The sequence below is a fragment of the Strigops habroptila genome, chromosome 9 (genome assembly GCF_004027225.2).
Source record: "Strigops habroptila isolate Jane chromosome 9, bStrHab1.2.pri, whole genome shotgun sequence".
In the NCBI taxonomy this organism is placed as follows: domain Eukaryota; kingdom Metazoa; phylum Chordata; class Aves; order Psittaciformes; family Psittacidae; genus Strigops; species Strigops habroptila.
Genome location: NC_044285.2, coordinates 42,057,312 through 42,080,319, shown reverse-complemented (window position 1 = coordinate 42,080,319; position 23,008 = coordinate 42,057,312). Strand labels below are relative to the sequence as shown.

The 23,008-nt window shown below is 50.8% G+C and overlaps 1 protein-coding gene across 1 annotated transcript; it reads left to right on the top strand.

The window, feature by feature from the left end:
- The first annotated feature begins 714 nt into the window (after positions 1-714).
- On the top strand, positions 715-23,008 carry SLC9A6 (solute carrier family 9 member A6). Its single transcript, XM_030496975.1, has 16 exons — positions 715-1,038; positions 6,655-6,854; positions 7,214-7,291; positions 7,923-7,999; positions 8,906-9,018; positions 10,451-10,556; positions 13,651-13,792; positions 14,017-14,122; positions 14,333-14,421; positions 14,629-14,742; positions 16,251-16,362; positions 17,106-17,259; positions 17,432-17,462; positions 18,642-18,721; positions 19,343-19,448; positions 19,988-23,008. Exons 1-16 carry the CDS (start codon positions 774-776, stop codon positions 20,261-20,263), a joined length of 2,049 nt encoding a protein of 682 aa, XP_030352835.1. The 5' UTR covers positions 715-773; the 3' UTR covers positions 20,264-23,008.

The following is a 23,008-nucleotide window of genomic DNA, read 5'->3' as shown; positions in this document are numbered from 1 at the left end:
CAAGGAAAAGGGTGTCGGGACACACAGCATGTGTGGGAGCAGGAGCCTGACCCCAGGCTGGAGCCAAGCATCCCGGCCCTTCCGTGCCCCCATGGTGCGAAGATAGGGGCCACAAAAGCAATTCTTCGAGGGTGTTTCCTACAGATCTCCTTTGAGCCCATCCCTGTGGCGTTTAGTGCAGCCCTCACCCCTCCTGCTGCACGAATCCCCCTTGTTCACCCCGACCCCACCTCGGGACAGGCAGAGGCCTCGGCCCGGCCCCGGGGCAGCGCAGCCCTGCTCAGCACCCCCTGCTCCGCATCCTGCTCCCAGCGCCCCGCTCCCACTTCCCTCTCCATCCCCGACCGCTCCCGTGCAAAGCCAAGGCCTGTGCAGAACTTCCTCCTTGCAGCAAGCCTGTTTGGGGGGGCTTCTCCTCCTCTTGCAAACCTCCCTGCGCTCTGGCCACCTTCCCCTTTGCACCCCGTTTATCACACCCTGCTTTTCCCCTTGCACCCCCTTTCCCAGCTCTCCGCCCGTGCAGCCCGTGTCCTTGTGCCTTTACAACCTCTTCCACATCCTTTCCTCCCGCATCCCGTTCCCCCCGTTCCGAGCTCCCCCTCCGCTGCCGTAACAACGCTCCTTTCCCCGCTCGCCCCGTCCCGGAGGCTCCGCTCTCCCGCCCCAGCCCCTTCCCTATCCGGGCTCCCGGCAGCGCTGTCCCCGCCCCGCAGCGCCTGCGCCCAGCGCCCCTTCCTGGTGGTGGCGGCGGGGCCGGGGCCGGTACCGGGGCGATGGCGGGGCCGGAGCCGGTGCTGGCGGCGGTGGCGGCGGGGCTGTGGGCTCGGGGAGCGGCGGGCGGAGAGGTGGCGGCGGCGCGTCCCGGGGCGCTGGAGGAGGAGATCGTGTCGGAGAAGGCGGCGGAGGAGAGCCACCGGCAGGACAGCGCCAACCTGCTCGTCTTCATCCTGCTGCTCACCCTCACCATCCTCACCATATGGCTCTTCAAGCACCGCCGCGCCCGCTTCTTACACGAGACCGGACTCGCCATGATCTACGGTGAGGGGCGCCGGGCACCCCCATCTCACACCCCCCCTTCCCCGTATTACCCCCTGTCCGTGGGTATCCCTTGCTCGGAGCCGGTCCTACTCTGCACCGGGGCTGGTCCCCACCCGCCGTGTCCATGGCACCGGCAGCGGGTCCCTTCTCCGGTGGCCTCTTGCCGAGGGGGCTCGTTCCGTGGACACCCACCCATGTGGGCAGAGGGGTGCAGGGGGACACCTCACATCCCCTCCCGGATGCATCCCTATCCCCGCTCGCCCCGTGCTGAGCGTTCCCCGGGGCTGCAGCAGTGGTGAAGCTGGTGGCATCCAGGGCTACCATGTGCCAAGTGGCCTCGAAATCATGTCGCTGAGCGCTGTGGCCAGTCCCGCTTACCTGCTCTGGGGCTGAGAGCGAGGACTTGGGCAGCACAGACCAGGCTTTGCCCTGGTTAGGAGCCTCGTATCTCCATGCCGGGGCTGGAGGTTGTGTTTCCACCCTATGTTTAGAGTGCCTGGATTTCCAGAAGCTGTCCAAGAAGAGTGGGAGAGGCCGTTTGGGGAGATGCTGTCACCCTTTGCCGTGCTCAGGGACCCGCAGGCCTTACATCCTGCTGCTCAGGAAGGGACCTGTGTGCATGAGATCATACTTTTGGGGTCCCTGCTGTGACAGGGCCTCTCGGTGAGCTGCCCCACATGTAGTCCCACAAGAAGGGGAGCGGGTCTGTAGCTGGTTGGGTTTTAAGGATGGCCTGTGACTTACTGAGGTGATGTGGCCTCATGAAGTGGCCTGAACTCACTGTATGGAGATGCCATACGTGGCTCTTTCCAGGTTATCTTGCATGGCTTGGAGTTCAACCAGAGTAGGACGGGGAGTTGTGCTAGGGGAAGTGATTAACACAGCCACGGATCCTCATTGAGACAAGATGTGTTGAGTTCAGGATTGAAAAGGTGTCTTCTGCTGAGTGCTGTGGTCAGTGTCTGTTCTCTGCTGTGGGTTGTGGGTGATGGGAGACCAAGCTTGGTCAGAGCAGCGATGTGACAAAGTCCCAGCAGAAAGCTTTGCTCTGAAGGCTGCGACTTGACCCTCTGGGCCATTGGCTTTTATGATCCTCAGTTTCAGTTAATTGGAAGAGTCCTTCCAAACGAAAGGGAGGAGACACTTGCGTCAGCCCAGAGGCACAACATACTGCTCTGCCCTTACAGCCTCCTGCAAGCCACTGCTGAGGCACTGCTGGCCTCCAGCCCAGGGCAAGGGTTGTCGCCTCCCCAGGATGGGAGCACGTGCTTCCAGTATGGAAGGTCTTCCTTCTTCTGCCCTGGAGCGTGTCGACACACGGCCTTTCTATTGCTTTCATACTTGTCCTTAACCTTGTTCTTCTTCTCCTGGAGTTTTCTTCCTCTTGGCGCCCTGTTCTCCCTGACCCACCTGAGCGCTCCCCTTGTTTTTGGGTTGTTTCAGTCTCCTGCTGATCTGTAAAATGCATCTTTTCTGTCTGCTCTTTTGCAGACTGTGCTTAGAGAGTTGCTGGGGAAAGGTAACGTCACCCATCTGGTCATGCAGAAAATCCCGAGTGTTCCCCCTGCTGCCAAGGCTTTTGGCATTTGCTTCTCAGGTTGTAACAGCTGCCGTAGGAAAAGGGATGTGTCATTTCCCAAGCAGTGCTGAGATGCTGTTGGTTTTAGAGTGACAACTTAAAAGCTGCAGGGAACAAAGCAGGTAGTGCTGCTGCTTCGCTGTCCCCCATCCCTGGTGATGCTCCAGTCCTTCTGTGATGCTCTGGTCCCTCTGCTGTGCTCTTGTCCCTCTGTGATACTCTGGTCCCCCTGCCATGCTCTTGTCCCCCTGTGATGCTCTGGTCCCCCTGTGATGCTCTGGTCCCCCTGCCATGCTCTGGTTCCCCTGCCATGCTCTTGTCCCCCTGTGATGCTCTGGTCCCCCTGTGATGCTCTGGTTCCCCTGCCATGCTCTCAGCCCTAGGGCAGTGCTGCAGCAGGGAAGCTGCAAAACAGACCCTGAAATCTGGGCAAGAGAAGCAAGGTGTAAAAGCTTGGCTTTTTCTAATTAACCCCCCCCAAACAACAAAACAAACCAACAATAAGTCAAATAATCTAGGTCTGCATACATCTCTGCCTGCCAAAACACATCAGAGTTTCCTTGGTGGCTGTGTTTTTACTCTAAGTGAAAAGCTCTTGCTCCAGGTGGATTTACATCTTATAAATCACACTGTCAGCTCAGGGTTGCTGCTCAAGAGCTGTATGGAAGCCAGAGTCATTACACGGTGACAGACAATAGGTGTTCAGTAGCCCCTGAGCTTCATCTCAGTGTTTAAAAAGAGGTACTCACCGTTGAAGATGATTAATTGAACCATTTTGTTTCAGTTCTTCTTGGGCTCTGGTGGTGGATGTGGCAGGAGCTTCTCTAGAAGCTGTTTCCTTGTTCCCACTCAGCCCCTGGGTTGCACATCTCAATTGCTCCTTGTCAGGATGTCTTCAGTTGCTCACTACGTTTTCCTTTCCTCTTGGTGTCCATATTAATGCTCGCCTGGGGATGCTGTGTGCTTCCACTGCTGTTAAGTGCCTGCATGGTAATATATTAGTCTTCATTTAAAAACTTACCTCGGAAACGTTCAACGGCACCTAAAAAATAAAAAAGAAAGCCCATGGGCTCTTGTTGTTTCTAATGGAGTTGGGAGGAATACAATGGAAATATGCACTTTGCATGAAAGAACTCAATTAATTGAGCAGCTTTGCCTTTAGCTTCTCTGCTCCCTGCAACTTTCGGCTGGCAGCTTCCTCCGTGTCAGGTTCCCTGTGCTCAGCTCCCTCCCAGGGCTCAGCTTCGTGCCACTTTTGGCTGCAGGAGCGTGTCCACACTGGCAGAGCGGCTCAGGGCTTGCTGCTTGGGCAGCCCTGCCAGCGCCCGGAGAGCTGGAACCGTTTCCTAATGGTTCCTTACATGGTCCCCTGGGCTTGGGCCAGGCAGCCTGAGCCCAGCACTGGGTTTGGTGTCTGGAAAACCTTGGCACCCGTGTCAGGTTTGTTTCAAGTGCCTCCAGAGAGCATCGTTAGGTGGGGAGGGTTGGTTAGAGTTATGCTGTTGGGCAGATCTCTAATCTGCCATGGTGGGGGCATCTGAATGGTGACAGTATGACCTGCTTTAAGCAGCGGAGCAGCATGCTTTCTCTGTAAGTAACTGGGGTGGTCTCTCTGTGTTGGGAGCTGCCGGTGTGGTGCTGGCTGGTTCTCGATCAGTGCCCAAGAGCTCTGTGTATTTGCACATGGGTGTATTTTCCCACCCCGGACCAGAGAGCTCTTGAGCCTCCCAGGCAGTGTGTTACGGGGCAAGGTAACATGTCTGGTTTTGGGAGCCCCAAGCACAGTGGTCTTGGCAGATATTGTAGATATCTGTCCCTTGTCCCTTATCCCACTCCAAGCAGAGTGGGAATTCGGGTTCACCCGGAGCGTGGCTGGGAACAGCTGCCTGGGTAAATGAGACAGCGAGGACAAGCAGGGGTGCTATCAGATGTTGCTCTGCTTTGGGATGGGGATTAAGAGCAGATGAGGGTGAGTCAGGATCCATTCTGAATTCCCAGCGGCAACATCAATGTCCATCGTCCCTCCTTCCTCCTACAGGGCCTCTCATCTCAAAGTGCTGAGCCTGGGCAGTAAAGGGGTCACTGGAGGGGTTTCCATCTGGGAACAGGCTTCAGCAGCTTCCTGTGTGAAAGGAACTCAAAATCAACTCTTTAAAAAGACTTTAGAAAGCAAAGGGTGATGGGTTAAAACTGAAACAGGGGAAGTTCAGGCTGGATCTAAGGAAGCAGTTCTTCCCTGTGAGGGTGCTGAGGCGCTGGCACAGGGTGCCCAGAGAAGCTGTGGCTGCCCCATCCCTGGCAGTGCTCAAGGCCAGGTTGGACACAGGGGCTTGGAGCAACCTGCTCTAGTGGAAGGTGTCCCTGCCCGTGGCAGGGGGTTGGAACTGGATGAGCTTTAAGGTCCCTTCAACCCAAACCAGTCTGGGATTCTCTGATTCTAAACCACCCCAGGTAGTGCTGGAGGGCTGCAGAGCACGGTGTGCCTGGTGCTGCCGGCTCCATAGGAGTGGAGGAGCAGTTGCAAGAATAGAAGGCAAAAACTGGGTGGGAGGTTGGGAACTGGCTGCAGGAGATGCTGAATGGCCCCATGGTCTCCTGCCCAGCCTCTGCTCCCGCGAGATGGTGGCAGAAGGAAGAGTTTGATGTTCCCTTCAGTCAGGGTCGTGCCCTGCCTGTAGGAAAGCACAGAGCATGATTTTAATTAAGAGTAAAGAAGCAGGAGTGTCCTGGGAGGCAAATGGAGAAGCCTTCCAAGTGCTGCGGTCTCTGTTTAGTCCCCACGTGTCTGAAAGCTTCTCAGAAACGTGTGGTTCAGAGATGGGGTTAAGACCCAGGATTTCTGTGGTGGCTCAGTGCTGCCTTCATCAAGGAGTTTCCAAACCCTTCTGTGCTGAAGGCTACGTGGAAATGTGCCTTGTGGGACATCCCTCCTCCCCGGCCTGCAGATGTCAGGCAGCTCTGCCAGGAGAGCACTCTGCACAACAGGCGGGTGAGGAGGAGCCTGCACCATGTGAATGCCATTAGTGTGGATGGGAGAGCTCAGAGCGCGGCTCATCAGCCTGCTGTGAAAGTGCTCTCTGAATTGCTGACTTGCACGTTAGCCCCAGGATACTCCAGCACAGCAGCAGAGCTGGAGCTTGCAGGGGGTGAGGAGCAGACCCGGGTGCTTGGCCTGGACTGGAGAACTTCCATGGGTTTTATAGAGCAGGGATCGCTGCTGTGTGCTGGGGAAGCTCCTCAATGCAGGAGGAGGCTGTATGGTGCTGCAGCATCTTCCGAAGGATGCTCACTGACCTCAAAGTGTTCATGGTGTTCTTGGGTATCATTTTTAATCCCCTACCAAAACGAAGGCTTTCATGTATTTCTGTAGTGGCAAAACGTGATGCTGGCAGGTTGTAGGTGCAACATGCATAGTTTAGGCACATGTAAGCAGTGCCATGCCCAGTTCCCCACCTGTGTGCCAGCAATACCCTAAGAAAACCAGTGTGCCCTCTGTGTCTGCTGATTTCTGCTCCAGAACGAGGGTCTGACTCATAGCTGGGTAACTAAAAACCTTCAGGACCAGCCCATGGCTGGTGTTAGAAAGTCTGCATGAGCATGGAGTGTTTGCAGGTCTCCTGGGAGGACACGTATGGTTTTATAGAATCATAGAATCAACCAGGTTGGAAAAGACCTCCAAGATGATCAAGTCCAACCATTCCCCAGCACTGCCAAGGCCACTACTAACCCGTGGCACTGAGGGCCTCGGCTACACAGGGTGTGAACACTTGCAGGGCCAGTGACTCCAACCCTGCCCTGGGCAGCCTGTTCCAATGCCTGAGCACCCTTTGGGGAAGGAATTGTTCCTCATCTCCATCTAAACCTCCCCTGGGGCAGCTTGAGGCCGTTTCCTCTTGTCCTGTCACTAGGACAAGGTTTAACATGCGCGGGCAGTACTATGCATGGTGGCTGAGCAGAGGGTCAGGCTCCTGGCATGCCTGATCCATGAGACCTCAAAGAGACCATGGCTTGTCTCACCACCACGTGTCCCTCCGCAGGGGTCCTGGTCGGCGTGGTCCTGCGCTACGGCATCCACGTGCCCAGCGATGTCAACAACGTGACGCTGAGCTGCCAAGTGCAGACCAGCCCTGCCACGCTGCTGGTGAACGTCAGCGGGAAGTACTACGAGTACACCCTGAAGGGGGAGATCAGCGCCCAGGAGCTCAATAACGTCCAGGACAATGAGATGCTGAGAAAGGTGAGGGAGCTGGTGACTGCAGACATGAGCAATGGTCACCTCTGTGGGGATGGGTCCTGTAGCTGCTGGGTTAAGTGATTGTTTTCTCTCTATATATGTTGAACTTCAGTCAGATTATGATCAGCTGTATATTATAATTAGAACACAATGTAATGAAACTCTAGTTTCAGCTGGTCCTGACTTAAGCTGTTTCAACTCTGAGCTGTGTCTCCAAAAGATCCCAGATGCATCCTCAGCGTTGATCCAACAGCATTTCATCTGGTGGGGGCACTGGCTTTCCTCCATGTATTTTTTGTGACATTCCTGTCTGTGTGTTGTCTTGCAAAGCATTTTACTGTTGTTTTTTTCTCTCGTAACAGGTGACTTTTGATCCTGAAGTGTTTTTCAACATTTTGCTTCCTCCAATTATATTTTATGCAGGCTACAGCTTGAAACGGGTACGTGCCTTTACAGCTCCTGTGTTTTCAGTTCCTCTGCCTCCAGAGCATTCCTAATACTTGAGAGTGCTTTAATGCTTGCTCAGCAGGCTGTGGAGCTGGGTACAGTTTTCCTCGGTACATGTGGGATTGTAGGAAGCAGGGCTGAGAGTGCCCCAGTCAGTTTTGTCCATCCCTCTGCTCTGGGAAGGGTCAGTGACTTCAGCCTTTCCCAGCACGGGTTTGGCAGGGGTTTTGGAGGTCCTGGCCCATTTCAGCCTTTGAAACACATCAGAGGACGGGAATTCAGCAGCTCTCTGGAATGCTGATTTGGAAGCAGAGGAGAATGATCCTGTTTAGCTTGCAGGAGAAGGAAGGAGGAATGCTGCTGGGTTAGGAAATCAGTTCCCAGGACTTAGAACAGCACCTTATTAAATACACAGGTACAAGAAGATGATACATTCATGTTTATTAATGCTGCATCAACATCTACTTGTCTGGCAGTGCACACTGATGGGCACCATTCAGCCATGCTGGTCCAGCTCATGGTGTCTGAGCAAGGTCCAAGTAGCTACAGACCCTGTGTGGTGCCAGTGCAGGCTTGAAGTAAATTGTTAGCAAATCTAATTCTTGATTTTTCTCCTCCTTCTAGAGGCACTTCTTCAGAAACTTGGGATCCATCCTGGCATACGCCTTCCTTGGCACTGCAATTTCCTGCCTGGTGATCGGGTGAGTAGCTGGAGCTGGTCTGGTTCTTGTGTAGGGCTTTGGAGGCTTCGAGAGCTCTGGCTGCTAATCCCAGCCCTGAAGGATCACACAGGCTCTCTGCCTCAGCTGCTCAGCAGCAGCAGGCAATACTATTTACTGGCCAGACGTCTGCTGTGTGGACAGTATGATTGCTGTCTAATTGCATAGTGCTTTCTCAGCATCCCATACAGAATAGTTATACACTTGGCAAGGAAAGTTTCACACGTCTGTGAAGATTGTCTTAAAAACAAAGCCAGTAACTTCAAACTGTTGAGAGCACAGCCCCAATAAGCATGAGACACAAGAGTAGAGGGCAGGATCGTAAACTCATGTCCTGTCCTTACTTGCTGGAAGCAGGTGCCTAGTGAGCACAGATTGTGTGTCAGATTATTTATCCCTGTGTGCAAAGGGAGCTGGATGATTCCTGCTCTGAATAGCACCATGCAGGCAGGCGTAGGGGTTTTTCCACTGGAGAGTCCAGTGGATTCAAGCAGACTCAGCATCTGCATTATCTGTTCCCTGCTGAAAGTTTTGGCCATTTCAAAGTCAGGCCAAGGTCACCCCACTGAAATGTGTTCACATGGAACACTGCAAAGAGATCGTGAGACCCCACGAGCCTGGCTGCTGCTTTTCTTGAGCCACGTTGTGCTCATGGAGGAGTTTCCACCCTGGTTCCTCTGGTGGACCGTGTATGTGGTCCAGTGTGTGATCCAGCACTCCCCTCCCAGACCATGGCCCTGGGGTTCCACCACGCTCAGCTCAGTTCTTCAGTGCTCTGGCATCTGGATAACTTTAGGGGTTAATCTGGCAAATACAGAGGAATTGAGTCCATTGGAATATCATTTTAATGTACCGCAGAGATGAGTAATTGCCTCTTCTAATCACCAGCTCTGTCGTGTATGGCTGCGTGGCGCTGATGAAAGTCACTGGGCAGCTTGGGGGAGACTTCTACTTCACTGACTGCCTCCTATTCGGTGCCATCGTATCAGCTACTGACCCAGGTATGTCGGATGGTTATTTTTCCCCTCATTTTATGTACATTTTGATCTGGTTTGAGTTGTGGTGAAGAGGGGAAGAAAGTCTTAAACACCTGCAAGTTTCCTCCTCCTGAATTTTGGAGTTTAGTTTATATGTGACATTCTTAGAGGTCACATTTGTCTCCCTGCCTTTTGATTTCCTTCCAGTTACGTGTAATAGACCTTCCAAACTTCTGCTTTCCCGAATCTTTGTTTGCAGTGAAGTCCTGGGCAGTGTCTCTCTTGACTTCACTGGGTTTTGGGACGGGTCCACCATGTCTCTGCCATCCTGTGGCAGCAGCTGATGCAGCACAAGATGTGTCATGTGGGGAGGGTTCAGTTGGTAGTTTTAGTTGGTTTAGTGGCAATCATAGATTCGTTTGGGTTGCAAAGTGGGGAGCACCTCATGGGTGTGATGGTGGTGTGGTAGACCTGATGGCAGATGGGCAGAGGCCAGGCAAGGACCGTAGGCAGAAGTAATGCTTAGAAATGCTGCAGATGAGATGTTGGCATGGTATCCCTTCTTCAGGCTTCACAATAGGAACATGAAGATTCCACAGGTAAAAATGGAGCGTTTCCCTGCGCATAAATGTGTTAAACCCCCTTCAGTGTGTGCACAGCTGAGTCCCTGAGTGCTGCTTTAAAGGACTTTGATTGGAATTAGCTCAGCCCTCTGCAGCAGCCTGAGCTGTGCACGATGCACCACGTGTTACATCTCACTTGCTCTAGATGTTGTGATGCTTTTGCAAGGCTGATACACAAAACCTGCTGCGTTTTCATTACCTTCTTGGAGCTGCTGGATCATGGAAGGGCTTGAGGGTTCTGTGATCTCTGCCATGTGGCTGTAAAAGACACCCTCTGATGCCTGGCTTCCTCCAGTTAGGTCTGAAATGTTAACACGTCTGTGCTGGCACTTTCACTGTGTCAACCTGTGTTGAATCCAAGGATTTCTCTTGGAGTATCAGAGATGGAAGGAAAAGACAGGCATCGTCCTGGACGAGCCTGCATGCTCCTGGCCTTCTGTACGTGGAGGAAGGCTCTCCCTGATGCACCATGCTAAAGGCATCCCAAAAGCTGGGTGGCTTGTGTTAGCGTGGTACTGCGGTCCAGTCCATGAACTCAGACCTTCAGGAAGCTCAGAGCCGAGTTTGCTCATGTCTGCCTGCTAAAGACTCAATAGACCCAATGCCCAGGATGTGTTTAAGTAAAAGGAGCAGGAGGGAAATGATAAAGCAAATCCTAATCTGAAGGGGCGGAAGGAAGGCTGTCGAAGGGAGCAGGAGGGGTGGCTGGCACCGTCACAACAGTGGCACAGATGTGCAGGAAGGCAGCTTTCTAAACCAGAGCGTTTTGTCTTTGATTACACCAAAATAATGGCCCCTTTTTGAATGTTCTCTCTTATTTTTCTATTTGTCAGTGACTGTTCTTGCCATCTTCCATGAACTCCAGGTTGATGTTGAGCTGTATGCCCTGCTCTTTGGCGAAAGCGTCCTCAATGATGCCGTTGCCATAGTGCTGTCTTCGTAAGTGTGTTCTGTTTTTACTTTTAATTGTTATCTATATTACATGTCAGGTGTTGGGGGAACCACTCGGCCTCGCTCCTCTAAAATAGGTGTTTACAAGAGCAGCTTTCCATTTGAAGTGTCCTGAAAAGCTGTAGTGACCTACTGACCACATTGGAGACTGCAGCTTGGGATTGCGGGTTGTCCTTACAGCTTCCCCCTGCATGATGGATAGTTTTGTTTTGCTTTTATGGCTGGTTGACCCAGCCAGGAGGAAGTTTTTCTGTCCCTCTGAAGTGGGAAAAGCACCATGTCTGCTTTTAAGCCCCACTGAAACCCCTTGCTGATGGCTTTGCTCCTACCTGCCTGCCTTCCCATCCACAAATACGTGCATTTGGTGAGGTGGGAATAGTTTCCTTTCTCTCCCCACCTTCTATGCATCTAGAGTTAATACCCTGCACTGAACACATGGGAAACTTGCTGCCTTTCTAAAGAATGTTTGCTATTCTTTAATACTTTATGTCCTCTGCATGCAGGACGTATTTGATCTGCTTTTTCACTGTGTTGTCATCATGAGAATTTGTTTGGCGATATATAATATCTGCAGTGGTGACAGGTTAACGTATAGCTCAGACTAATGCAGGAAATATTTCTGGAATACTTGTCACTCCAGCGTGCTGCTTGCGTGGGTTTTCCTGAGGTGGAGGCAGCAAATAACATCTTGTGAGCTGCGTATCACCACCCGCACGAGTTGTAGTCACTGAATTGAGGGTTTCTGTTGAGGTTTCTGGAGCTGTTTATATTGCTCGCTCTGGTTTTCGTGCTAGATGTGTCACCACTGGTGTGAGGGTAAATGCTGCACAGCCAGGTCCTGTTTAAGAAGGGATCCCAAGTGAGGAAGGGATGGGGTCTTCCAGCCTGTGCCGGGAGGGTTTAGCATCAGAGCAATGTTGTGGTGCATCCCCACACACGTAGGTGACCGCTTAGTGCGTGGTGATTTGCCTCTCTCCCTGTTTCAGTACCAGCTTTGTAGCTGTTGTTCTGATTTCCTGCCTTCCTCTTCCCACAAGCTGAGTTCCATCCACCCCCTCCCTGAAATAAGGTAGTTTGCACCAAAGCAGCAGCTCTGAGCTGCAGTGAGCAGTTATTTTGCTGCAAGGCTTTTGTGCAGCCCAGCCCAGCAGCATGCTGACCCCTCAAGGGCTCCTCACCAGTTAACCTGTGCCTGTTTCAAAGCTTGCCATGGTCTTTGTCTTCACTGTCACTGTAAGCAGCGTAGGGCAGCCCCCATCAGCATGGTGGGTGTTGGTCAGTGCAGGTGTCTCAAGGGCATCCTCGAGTCTTCTTGGGTGCAAGGAGGAGAGCTCCTCCAAGAGCAGTCCCTGTGCCAGGGGAGGACAAGGAGCTGGGACTCCTCCATTGCTTCTGCCAGGAGCTGGGTGCCCGTGGGGCTCTTCTCCTCCCTGCTTCCAGTCCCAGACAAAAGTCTGTTCCTGTATTTGAGGAGCAGGATCCGTTGCTGGTTCCTGTCTTTCTGTTTCTGCCTCGTGCTGTCTTGGTCTGGTCTGGCTCAGTGGCTGGGGACTGGCTGCAGGATGAAGAGGAATTGAACATAGAACCGAAAGCCGGTGGGCAGCGAGGTGCTGGGGCTGCGGTTTGGGAGCAGGAAGGTGAATGCAGCTGCAGGGTCTCTCCCTGCTTCTTCCTCAGGAAGATTTCACAGGGACTAAATGCCACAGAGACCCCTATGGGCAGGGACAGGGGGAATAAAGCTGGCAATGATGTCTTATTAGTGATGCAGAAAGCGGAACCAGAAGGAAAACTGTAAGAGGTTAAAATGCAAAACCAACATTCAAACAGTCGGTTACGGGGGGGAAATGAAACCAGTCTGGGTTTATAAAAGCAAAACCCCAAGCCCCAGAAGAAGAGCATGTTGGTGAATGGGAAGTATAAGACGGGATTGACAAATGAAGTTAAATCACAGGGAGAAATCTTGCAGTGTAAAAGACAATGCAGAAGAATGAAAGGTGTTAAAAGCAGGGAAGTTCAGCAAGGGAAGTGACCCCTGGCGCTGGTGTGTAGTTAGGGGAGAAGGCTGCAGGATGTGTGCATGAGGCAGTAACTTTCCGTTCCAGCAGAACTTGGGAGGTTAAACAGCAAATGTTTAAAGTTCACATCCAAGAGCTTTAACAGAGCTGGCTGAGGGATTGCGGACTGGAAGTTAATTTTTTCTGTAAGTTTACATCCAAGCAAGTGATATAAGGAGTTGATAAATGGGATTTAGAGCCATAGAATGGTTTGGGATGGAAAGGACCTTAAGATCATCTAGTTCCAACCCCATTTAGGAGATGGGTAAAGGCCCCTCTCTGTCTCAGCCCTTCCAAGTAAAACACTGGAAGATACAAGGCTCAGCTCACCAGGAGCTAGGAGGGAGCAGACCTATTCGCCATCTCACTACAAAGGCCTTTTGAAGTTTGGTGGATGAAGATGAGAGTGTTGCTGTTGTGAACCAGCACTGTGCCCTTTGACTTCCTACCCTGCAATATTTCGCTTCAGAACTCAGACCAGTGCCAAATAAATGTAGTGCACATTAAATGTGGTAAAGCAGAATAATTTATAGTTCTCCAGGGGATATTCGCATCAGCCACCTCTGTGGAGTCAATGGAGAAATGTAGTCTTCCCACTTGAATGCTTTGTGGTTCCAAAGTGCCTGACTTTATAGAGCTGGTGCCAAACCCCCAGAATCCCATCATAAATGATGGGCTGTCACTTAGCAAATGCATTTGCAGGAGACCGTGCAAGAGATGGGCTTTGGTTTGATGCTCTCTAATGTCTAGAGCAAGCAAATGCAGAGCTGTGCCTAGGAGGAGTGGCTGAACAGCAGAAAGCTGGTCAGGAGCGAAGGGGATCCCAAATTCCTTGGGATAGGGTGGGAATGCTGCTGCTGCATGCTGCGATCCCAAAGGAATTGCAGTGTGGGACTCAGGTTTTGTCTCCCTGGTTTCTCAGGCTTGGTGTTGGCAGCGGTCGTGGCTCATGTAGCTTTGTGGAGGTGCCTCTCCACCCAGACTAAGGGCTGTTTTGTTCTTGTGTGTGCTTTTCCTCCCTCTTGTAGTTCAATTGTTGCATACCAGCCAGCGGGTGACAACAGCCACACATTCGATGTCACAGCGATGTTCAAGTCCATCGGGATCTTCCTGGGGATATTCAGTGGCTCTTTTGCAATGGGAGCAGCTACCGGAGTTGTGACAGCTTTAATATCCTTTCTGTTGTATTTTTCTAAGTGTTTGCAAAGCAGCTTCTTTTGCTGTGCTGCATCTCACCCAGATGCAGCGTTGCATGATTCTTTGCCTTAATTCATGAAAGGCAGCGCCATAGCTTTCTTAGGGGCGGGCTCTGTAGTGCTGCTGTGATGCACAACTGGATTTGATATGCTTTTAACCCCCAGTTTCTCTCCAAATTGTCCTTAACCATCTGCAACGTCACCAAGTTCACCAAACTTCGGGAGTTCCCGTTGCTGGAGACTGGCTTGTTCTTCTTGATGTCCTGGAGCACGTTCCTGCTGGCTGAAGCATGTGGCTTTACAGGCAAGCTCCAGCACAGCCCTGTGTCCGGGATGGAGATCTGCAGGGGTGATGGGGCTGTTGAGTTTTGCTTCTCCCAGCACTGATTGCAGCCAGAGCTCTCCCTCTGCTTTATTTATTCTGGGGTTATTGCATTAAATCCCCTGTGCTATTGGGGTGCATCTTAGCTCCCTTTTCATGATCAGGAGTCTAACGTGATGCTCTGCTCCCCAGGTGTGGTGGCTGTGCTCTTCTGCGGGATCACACAGGCCCATTACACCTATAATAACTTATCTACAGAGTCCCAGCACAGGACTAAGCAGGTGAGAGCTCTTCAGCCTCTCTGAATTTCAAGTTCAATATCTTTTCCTCCCCTCTAGCCACAATTAGGTGCATCTGTCTTGCTACAGATGGGTTTTACAAGGGCTGCTTTTGAAGAAGTATTTACTGTGTGATGGATGGGCTAATATGTGTTTCTTGTTAAGCCTGTGTTGTGTCTAACTCACTTTTAATTTGTTTTTCTCTTTCAGTTGTTTGAGCTGCTGAATTTCTTGGCAGAAAACTTCATCTTCTCCTACATGGGACTCGCACTGTTCACCTTCCAGAACCACGTCTTTAACCCTACCTTCGTGGTGGGGGCTTTCGTATCCTTTGGAGCTCATTTTAGAAGACAAGAATAAGAAAGGGAGAGGTTCCTCATTCCCAGGTTGTGTTTTTCTTTCCAGTGTGTGGGTTTTCCCTCAGTCAGCCTGGCTTTATTTTTAAAAGGGGATTTCTCCCGTGCAGTGGTGCCTGTGCTGCTTATTTTAAGAAGATGGAGATTCTTTTCCCAGCTTTGCTGTTCTTCCCCCTGTCTTCTCTCCCTTCGTGGGCATTCAAATCAGCTGCTGCAGGGACTCGGTGTTTGATGTGAACATGGTGTCGAAGCTCCAGGCTTGGTCATGCACCAGGAGTGGCTTTGAGAATGGGGACTGTTCCACTTGGTTAACCCTGAAAAAAAGCCTTTTTTTTTTGTCTAATAGCACAGTTAAGGCTACAGTAGATGCCTGTGAGTGATGTTATAAGGAAGGATTTCCCCTTCTGCAAGCTGATGCTAATGGAAACAAACTCTCGGCCCTGGTATGTCTCAGAAAATCAAGGATTTTGAAGGAATGTTTTCCATATCACAGGGAAACCAGTTCAGATGTGCAGAAATATTTGCACCCTTTGCCTGCACTGACGTTTATCCTGCTGCAGACGACCTCGTTGTCTTTGCCAGTGCTGGCATGTAGGTTTGCAGCGGGGTCTGCTGGATTCCCCTGTGAGCCTGGGGGATGGAGGGAGTGAAGAACATGGGGAATGCCATTTGGGTGGTTAGATTGAAATTGTGTCCTCTTCAACAGGAACTGAGTCACTGCTGAAATAGCTCATTCATGAGAGAGATCATGAAATACATCTCTTATGCAAATTAATGGTGTTCAGGACAGCACATGAAAGCTGGAAGCATTTTCCATATTATTCAAGGCTGCACCGAATACTGGCTCCAAGATTATTTTTGCCATCTGGGTGCTGGTATTAAAAGACACAGCTTCAAAGATAAAAAGCAATATGAAGGGGCTGGTGATTCTTGTATCTCTCAGGCTATGAAAACAGAACGAATATTAGATTCTCTTTTTTATCTTTCTCGACTGCTGCTGCTTTCATTTTGCTGAATAATCTTTGGGAATGAGACTTGGCTTAAAGCTTCAAACCCAGCTGTGAAGTGGGGAGCGCCAGGGAATGTCAGAGGGGTTGTGGTATCTGCGATGACTTGAGCTTCACAGAGGACAAATAATTCTTGGGATGGAAAACAGAGCTGGTAGGGGGGAGCATACAGTGGGAAATGGTGTTTTTTCTCTCCTCTCACTCCTCTAACTTGTCCTCTCATCATTTCACTTGTTTATTTGTGCTTGTCTCTGTGTGGTATTCCTGACTTGCGATGTGTGCTTTGCTTTGGTGAGGCAGTAGCATGCTCTGCCCACTCTACTGTAGCACTCAGAGCAGGGTTATTATCTTTGCAGCCAGAGGACCCGTGTTTCTGAGGCTCCCCAGCGTTTCCGTCTGCTCTGTGTGCAGAGGTGGGTCGTGATGGGAGGCATAGGAAGAGCAATTTCCTTAATGTGTGCAAATACAGCTTGCTATCTTCCTAGGAAGAGCTGCCAATATTTACCCACTGTCATTTTTACTGAATTTGGGGAGAAGAAATAAGATTGGAACAAATTTACAGCACATGATGATGTTTGCTGGTATGTTATCGCATCCTCGCCTCCGACCGTGTGGCCCATCTGCACTTCCTTGCCCCTGAGCGCCTGGAAATAGTCTTTATTCAACTCTTAAGTCTCTTACGGGCAGTGTCTGGAGAAGAGGCTGGGCAGGAAAGGGCTCCCTTTGGCTGGGTGGTGTGAATACATTGTTTTGAGATGTAGGAGTGAGCTCTTCCTGCCTTGCGCTTCAGTGCACAGCATGGGGCAGGAGGAGGGTTTGCCTTTCTGGGCTGGTGGTTACGCCAGATTCACAGTGTATGCTTAAGCTTAAATCATCACTCTGAAAGTGCTGTGTCTCCTCCAGTGGTGGATATCACTGAATCCCAGACTGGTTTGTGTTGGAAGGGACCTTAAAGCTCATCCAGTTCCAACCCCCTGCCACGGGCAGGGACACCTTCCACTAGAGCAGGTTGCTCCAAGCCCCTGTGTCCAACCTGGCCTTGAACACTGCCAGGGATGGGGCAGCCACAGCTTCTCTGGGCACCCTGTGCCAGCGCCTCAGCACCCTCACAGGGAAGAGCTTCTGCCTAAGAGCTCATCTCAGTCTCCCCTCTGGCAGGTTAAAGCTTGAAAGTCCCTACAAGCCCTTGTCCAAAGTCCCATCAGAGATATAGGACCACACGTGGGGCAGCACTGGTGTAAACCCTGGGTGGAGAAGCCTGCAGTGGGGGCTGCTGCCAGTGCTGTGGGCTCACACAGCTCCTCCACCATCCCTTCCCTGGCAGGGCTGCGAGGAGCAATGGCATTCGCCTTGGCCATCCGCGACACAGCCACGTACGCCCGGCAGATGATGTTCAGCACGACGCTCCTCATCGTCTTCTTCACTGTGTGGGTCTTCGGCGGGGGCACCACAGCCATGCTGTCCTGCCTGAATATCCGGTGAGTCTGGGGGTTCTCTTGCTGCAGCACATCCTCTCCCTCATCCTGCTCCCACATTAAGGTGCTCAGTTCTAAGAGACGGGAGGAAGGACACGATCCTCCTCTCTGGACCACAGGAGCCACCCGCCTGGCATCGCCTGTGCTAACCCTGTGCTTGTTTTCTCCTCCACAGAGTCGGTGTGGATGCGGATCAGGAGAATGTGGTGAGTGTGGTGCTGCTGGGCAGCCTCTGCGGAGGAATTGGCAGGGGTTACGTCAAGCCTGTCTGTGCTCCGCTCCCTTCCAGCTCTAGGAGACTTTAGCTCCCCTGGTGAAAGAGTTTGCAGTCAGTGGGAGTGAGGACTTTTCTGTGCTCTCTCTGGTTATAATGAGGCTTTCTTTTATTCACTTGGAAGGAAGGGCAGAGAAGCAACACTGGACTTTTTAGTCAGTCCACATTACTGCTGGGAGTAATGCTCCCACGTTACAGGGAGAGACTGCAATAGATTCAGTCTCTCCCTGGCTGGGTTTGAAATAAACACCAAAATATGCATGACATGGAGGCTCTCTGCCTCATCCCAGTATCCAGGGCAGTACAGAAACACCATTTACTGCCTCATTTCATGTAGCATCTTCTGCCCCACTTTTACCCATGGGCAGTTTTCCCCCATGTTTCCTGTGGGTAGATATGTGGCAGTTGAGGAACCATCAGCCACGCTGAGATAAATGCTGGAGCATCAGGAGTTTTCCTGCAGCCTGGTCATGCTGCGGCTCTACTTGATGTCAGTGTGGGTTCTGCACCTTGGAGGTTCATTTTATTCAGAGCCATTTACTGGGCTGTTCACCTCCTGGGGAGAAAGCATCAAATGCTAAAGGCAGCCCAGAGCTATAAATCTGAAAGCCAGATTTCTGTGGAATAAGTAATTGTATTCGCAGTCCCCTCCAAAATGTTTTGTATTCTTTACTCTGCCTAAAAGGAAGCCAGGAGTCCCCATCACACACAGTTATTTGCATACAGAAATCTCAGGCGAGGTTTGATGGAGATTGGACCTGTCAGTCAGTATTAAATATGAAGCCTGGATGCAGCCGCTGGCTCTGAGGCACTTTAAACCTCAGGGCCAGAAACTGCAAGGCTCTAGCAGAAAACATGGTCACCTTGTGCTTTGATATCACCTCCCTAAGGCTGCTCCATGCTGCTAAATGCAGAGTGTGGGCTGGAAGCACCTCAGCCTGTTGTGGTGCGAGAGTCCTTATGCTCACTGCAACCCATGGGTTTCTTCTGAAGGGACGGTGGGAAGATGTGTGTCTTCTTACATCCCCCTGGGATAACCTGGAGCCTCCTGGCCCTGACTGAGGTTGTGACATGTTTCCTTGCTGCTGTTTAATGTTTGACTCTCCTGCAGGGTGTCCCGGAGAGCGAGAGGAGGAGTACGAAGGCAGAAAGCGCCTGGCTCTTCCGCATGTGGTACAACTTCGATCACAAGTATCCTTCAGTGGTGCGCAGTGTGTGCTGTGTCAAATCCTGCCTGCCCCAACAACTCTGCTGGCCTGGAGCATGGCTCCCTGCTCAGCACGGGAGCCAGCGTTTGCTTTCCTGTGACACTGCTGGGTTTTGGTTTGCACCTCCTCGTGGCTGTGGCTGTGAGAAACGGCCATTTCCATCCGCCATTAGTGGGAACGCAGCAGTAGCGCAGGTCAAAGCTCGGCTTTCCAAGGCTGGAAGCCCAGGGGACCCTTGATCCCAGTGGCAGGCGGGCAGGAAAGGCAGGGGGTCCTCTCATTTGTAGCCCTCTTGCTAGATGAGTTCCCTCTTCCGTTTCAAATGCTTTGCCATCAACTACTGGAGGAGTGATTTGCCAGGATGAGAGGGATGGGACAAGTGATGCAGTTAAGCCTTTTTTTACCAGGACTGTGTCTTGGTCCACTCGTGTCCCACTGTGGTTATATTCACATTGCTCACTCCTATAATTTTTTTGATTCCATGGACTTGTTTTCCTTTCCCTCCTGTGATTTCCTTGAGACACGTAGTCCCTCACTGCTGCATCCCACCCCTCGACTCACCGACATTGCCCTGTTCCTCTTTCTTCCTTAACCCCCTCTGTAGCTATCTGAAGCCTCTGCTGACACACAGCGGGCCCCCGCTGACCACCACACTGCCAGGGTGCTGTGGGCCTATTGCCCGGTGCCTGACGAGTCCACAGGCGTACGAAGTGAGTCCCTTGGTGTCCTTTCTGTCATGGGGTGGGTGGGCTTTGACATGTTTATATTTCAGCATAGCTTTTGGATGCTGCTCTGTAGCTTCAAGCTGGAAGCCCTGGTAGGGAGATCAGATGCTGGTGCTGAGGGATGAGCTAGTTCATAGAATCACAGGCTGGTTTGTGTTGGAAGGGACCTTAAAGCTCATCCAGTTCTAACCCCCTGACACAGGCAGGGACACCTTCCACTAGAGCAGGTTGCTCCAAGCCCCTGTGTCCAACCTGGCCTTGAACACTGCCAGGGATGGGGCAGCCACAGCTTCTCTGGGAAAAGTCTGTGCCAGCGCCTCAGCACCCTCACAGGGAAGAGCTTCTGCCTCAGAGCTCATCTCAGTCTCCCCTCTGGCAGGTTAAAGCCATTCCCCTTGTCCTGTCCCTACTTACTCTTATAAAAAGCCCCTCCCCAGTAGGTCCCCTTTAGGTACTGGAAGGCTGCTGTAAATGTGACTGTTCAGGAAGAGTTAACCAGCATTTTCTCCCTGTTTGTTGCTCAGAATCAGGAGCAGCTGAAGGACGATGACTCTGACCTCATTTTGAACGACGGGGACATCAGTCTGACCTATGGGGACTCCACTGTCAACACCGACTCTGTGACATCCAGTGGCACGTCCCGGCGCTTCGTGGGCAACAGCTCTGAGGATGCACTGGATCGGGAGCTTGCTTTTGGGGACCATGAACTCGTAATCCGGGGAACGCGTCTGGTCCTTCCCATGGACGATTCAGAGCCACCATCAAATGTCCTGGATAACGCAAGGCACGGTCCAGCATAAGGTTGCTTGGTTTGATTGACAGTAATATTTGCATATATGATCAAGAAATATGTACTACCTAAAGTCTAATGCATGTCTCGAAATGTCTAAGCTGTATAAATATTATTTATATGGTGTCAGAAGAATATAAATATTCTCTGCCAAGCACTTGTAAAGAACAAGCTGCAAATTTAAGTTAAAACTGTGTTGACTGCACTGTGTAGGGTGGAACTGTTTTAGCGTAAGAGTCTTTTGCACACAGTAAGCTTCATTAATGTGTGATTTGACAAAGGGTTTAGTTCCCAGTGGGGTAAGTAAAGGAGCTGACTCCCTGTTCATCCTTTGAGCTGGGGAGAGGAGGCTAGGGAGGTGAGCAGTGGAAATTGCTTTCTATTCAGATGAGGATTGTTACCTTTTGTTTTGGTTTCAGATCTTTGGATAGTCACGTTTGATATATCAGCCAAAAATCTGCCACAGACCCTCTCACCGGGCAGTAGCTGGTGATAAACTTGTTATAAACTTGTTCACTTTGTGGGAACCTGAGCTGGGATGTGGAAACCTCCTGCCTTTTGGTGACCTGCTGCCCAAGCCCTGCTTTATTTAGCAGGCGAATGGCAGGCACTGGCCAAAGCTGGTAGCAAGGACTGTGGGTGCCTGGCTGCTCGGATGGGAGCAGGAGGGAGGGATGGTTTGTGCCTGTAGTCATGTATAGGAGAAGGAGCTGATCCCACAGAAACTACACAGGTTTTAGGGCTGAGTCCATCTTTCAGTTGGGGCTCAAGCAGCTTTCTAGAACCACCCATCAAATCCTCAACTGGCAACTCAATTCCACGTTTTGGGAAGTGACCGTGTCGTTGTGTGCGCGAATCTCTCCTCCTGCAGTCACAGATGTAGCTGAGATGTGCAGAGCTGCACCCGGGGCCGTGGAGCTCGGCCAACCTCAAACACAAGCTTTACAGCTACAGATTGACACGGTACCTCCGGACCTCTCCAGAGGCATTTACTGAGCATCGAGGTGGTACTTGAAGGGGAGTTGCCCATCCGTCCTCCTGTAGAGTCAAAAACCATTGCACTTTGTGTCATAACTCCTTAGCATGCTGTGTGTCTGCAATGCCCACCCCATCTCGCTCGTGTCTCTTACTGTTTAATGAGAAATGTTTGCAAGTTGATGTTTTTGGGTTTGAATTTTCATTTTAATTCTTCTTTTCCAAGGAAGAGCACAGAACGATTGGTGATTTCACACTCGTGTTAAAGGATTTGCTCTGTCATTATGGGAATGGCTAAAGGTGCAGTGAAATTGTTAACCTTGGCATCCTTCTTTATCTCCTGACAAGGGGGAATCACAGCAATTTCCTGTATGTAATTTTATTGTCTCTTTTAGCTACAGTTTGGCTATACCAACCATTCAGGGTTACCGGTGCATTACAGGCCTGTTCTGGAGTTCACCCTCTCCAGAGGGCTTCAACAGAGGTGTTTAAAAAAGAGAATATATGGGAAAGAGCTGGGCGAGTGTGAGCACTCCCATTAGCTTTCCTTGGAACAAACTGCATCGCTCAGGATGCGACCCTGAGACCTCACAGCAGTGTCCCCATGGCTGTTTTCCCCAGCACCACCTGAGAGCTGGAGGAGACAGGAAATTTCAAGTGTATATATATAAAGAGTTGAGAATAGAAACTTACACTTTCTTTTTGCTTTTTCATTTTCTCAGGTCTCAGTAACATTGCCTTAAAATTGACGGATGTGAAACTGAATTATTTTGGCAGTTTAACCCCAAGAAAATGCTTTCTTTTTCCTTCTGAACGAAACATCTCAGTGTTGCCATAGGACTCCTCTAAGAAGGGGGGAGGCTCTGTTGCTATTTAGATAGGGCATCTTCCTTGCACCGGTAAGCGGCAGTCTCGCTGTTAACATAGCTGTTGGATTAGTGCTAGCCTCTTTGTTTCCTACTATGCAGGAATTCCATAAAGTGTGCATTTTCTATGATGTCTGTAACTTAACTTCATGTGTTTAAAACAAAAAAACCCAAAAGTAAAAAAAAATACAGTAGGTACCCATTGCCTTTAGGTTTACTGCATCACTTCGACATCCTGTTTCTTGTTCGGTTTGCCTTTTCAAAGAGGTATGATAAAGAACTACCTCTTGTTTTTTCCTGTAGCATCTGACTATGAATTCAATTTACAAAGCTGGCGTTGGTGCAGGATGGTTCTGCTCTGGTTCTGTGAACTCTTATGGTCCACAGAACCAGGACTGTTGTGAATAGTCCTGGTGAAGGAATGAATTTAAGCTGAAATTCAGGAATGATTTAATAAATGACTTGGATTCCTCCTCAGCTGGTTGTTTTCTTTGTTCTGCTGCAGCAGAGAACACACGAGTGCCTGGTTTTCAGAGGCACTGATGGGTTGTGTGCTGCAGGTGAAGTTAATGGTACCTTGAAGACCTTTTGCCAAATAGATAAGACAGCCCTGAGGAGGCAGTTTACAGCACCCACAAAGGTTTTGAGAAGGTGCCCTTCTGTAAATTGAATTTTCATGGCTTTTTGCACATGAAAAAGCATTGTAGGTAAAGTTATGATTTGTCCTGGTACTGTCGATGTGTGTGGTAATGGCATTAACTCTGTAGTTGTGGTGTTTGTGCAGCTGATGTGTGATAGCTGATGATCACTATTGGACCTTCTGTTTACACTGACTAAATCCCTTACTGTTGCGTTGTACTGTGAAAGAAGGATTATGGGCCTATAAAAGATTATTATTATTTTTTTTTCTGGAA

What these genes read in the sequence shown, in the direction of transcription:
- SLC9A6 (XM_030496975.1), top strand. Translation starts at nt 774, where the DNA reads ATGGCGGGGCCGGAGCCGGTGCTGGCGGCGGTGGCGGCGGGGCTGTGG. An exon ending in CGGACTCGCCATGATCTACG is followed by an intron (nt 1,039 to 6,654) that starts GTGAGGGGCGCC and finishes GTCCCTCCGCAG; the next exon opens with GGGTCCTGGTCGGCGTGGTC. An exon ending in ACAATGAGATGCTGAGAAAG is followed by an intron (nt 6,855 to 7,213) that starts GTGAGGGAGCTG and finishes CTCTCGTAACAG; the next exon opens with GTGACTTTTGATCCTGAAGT.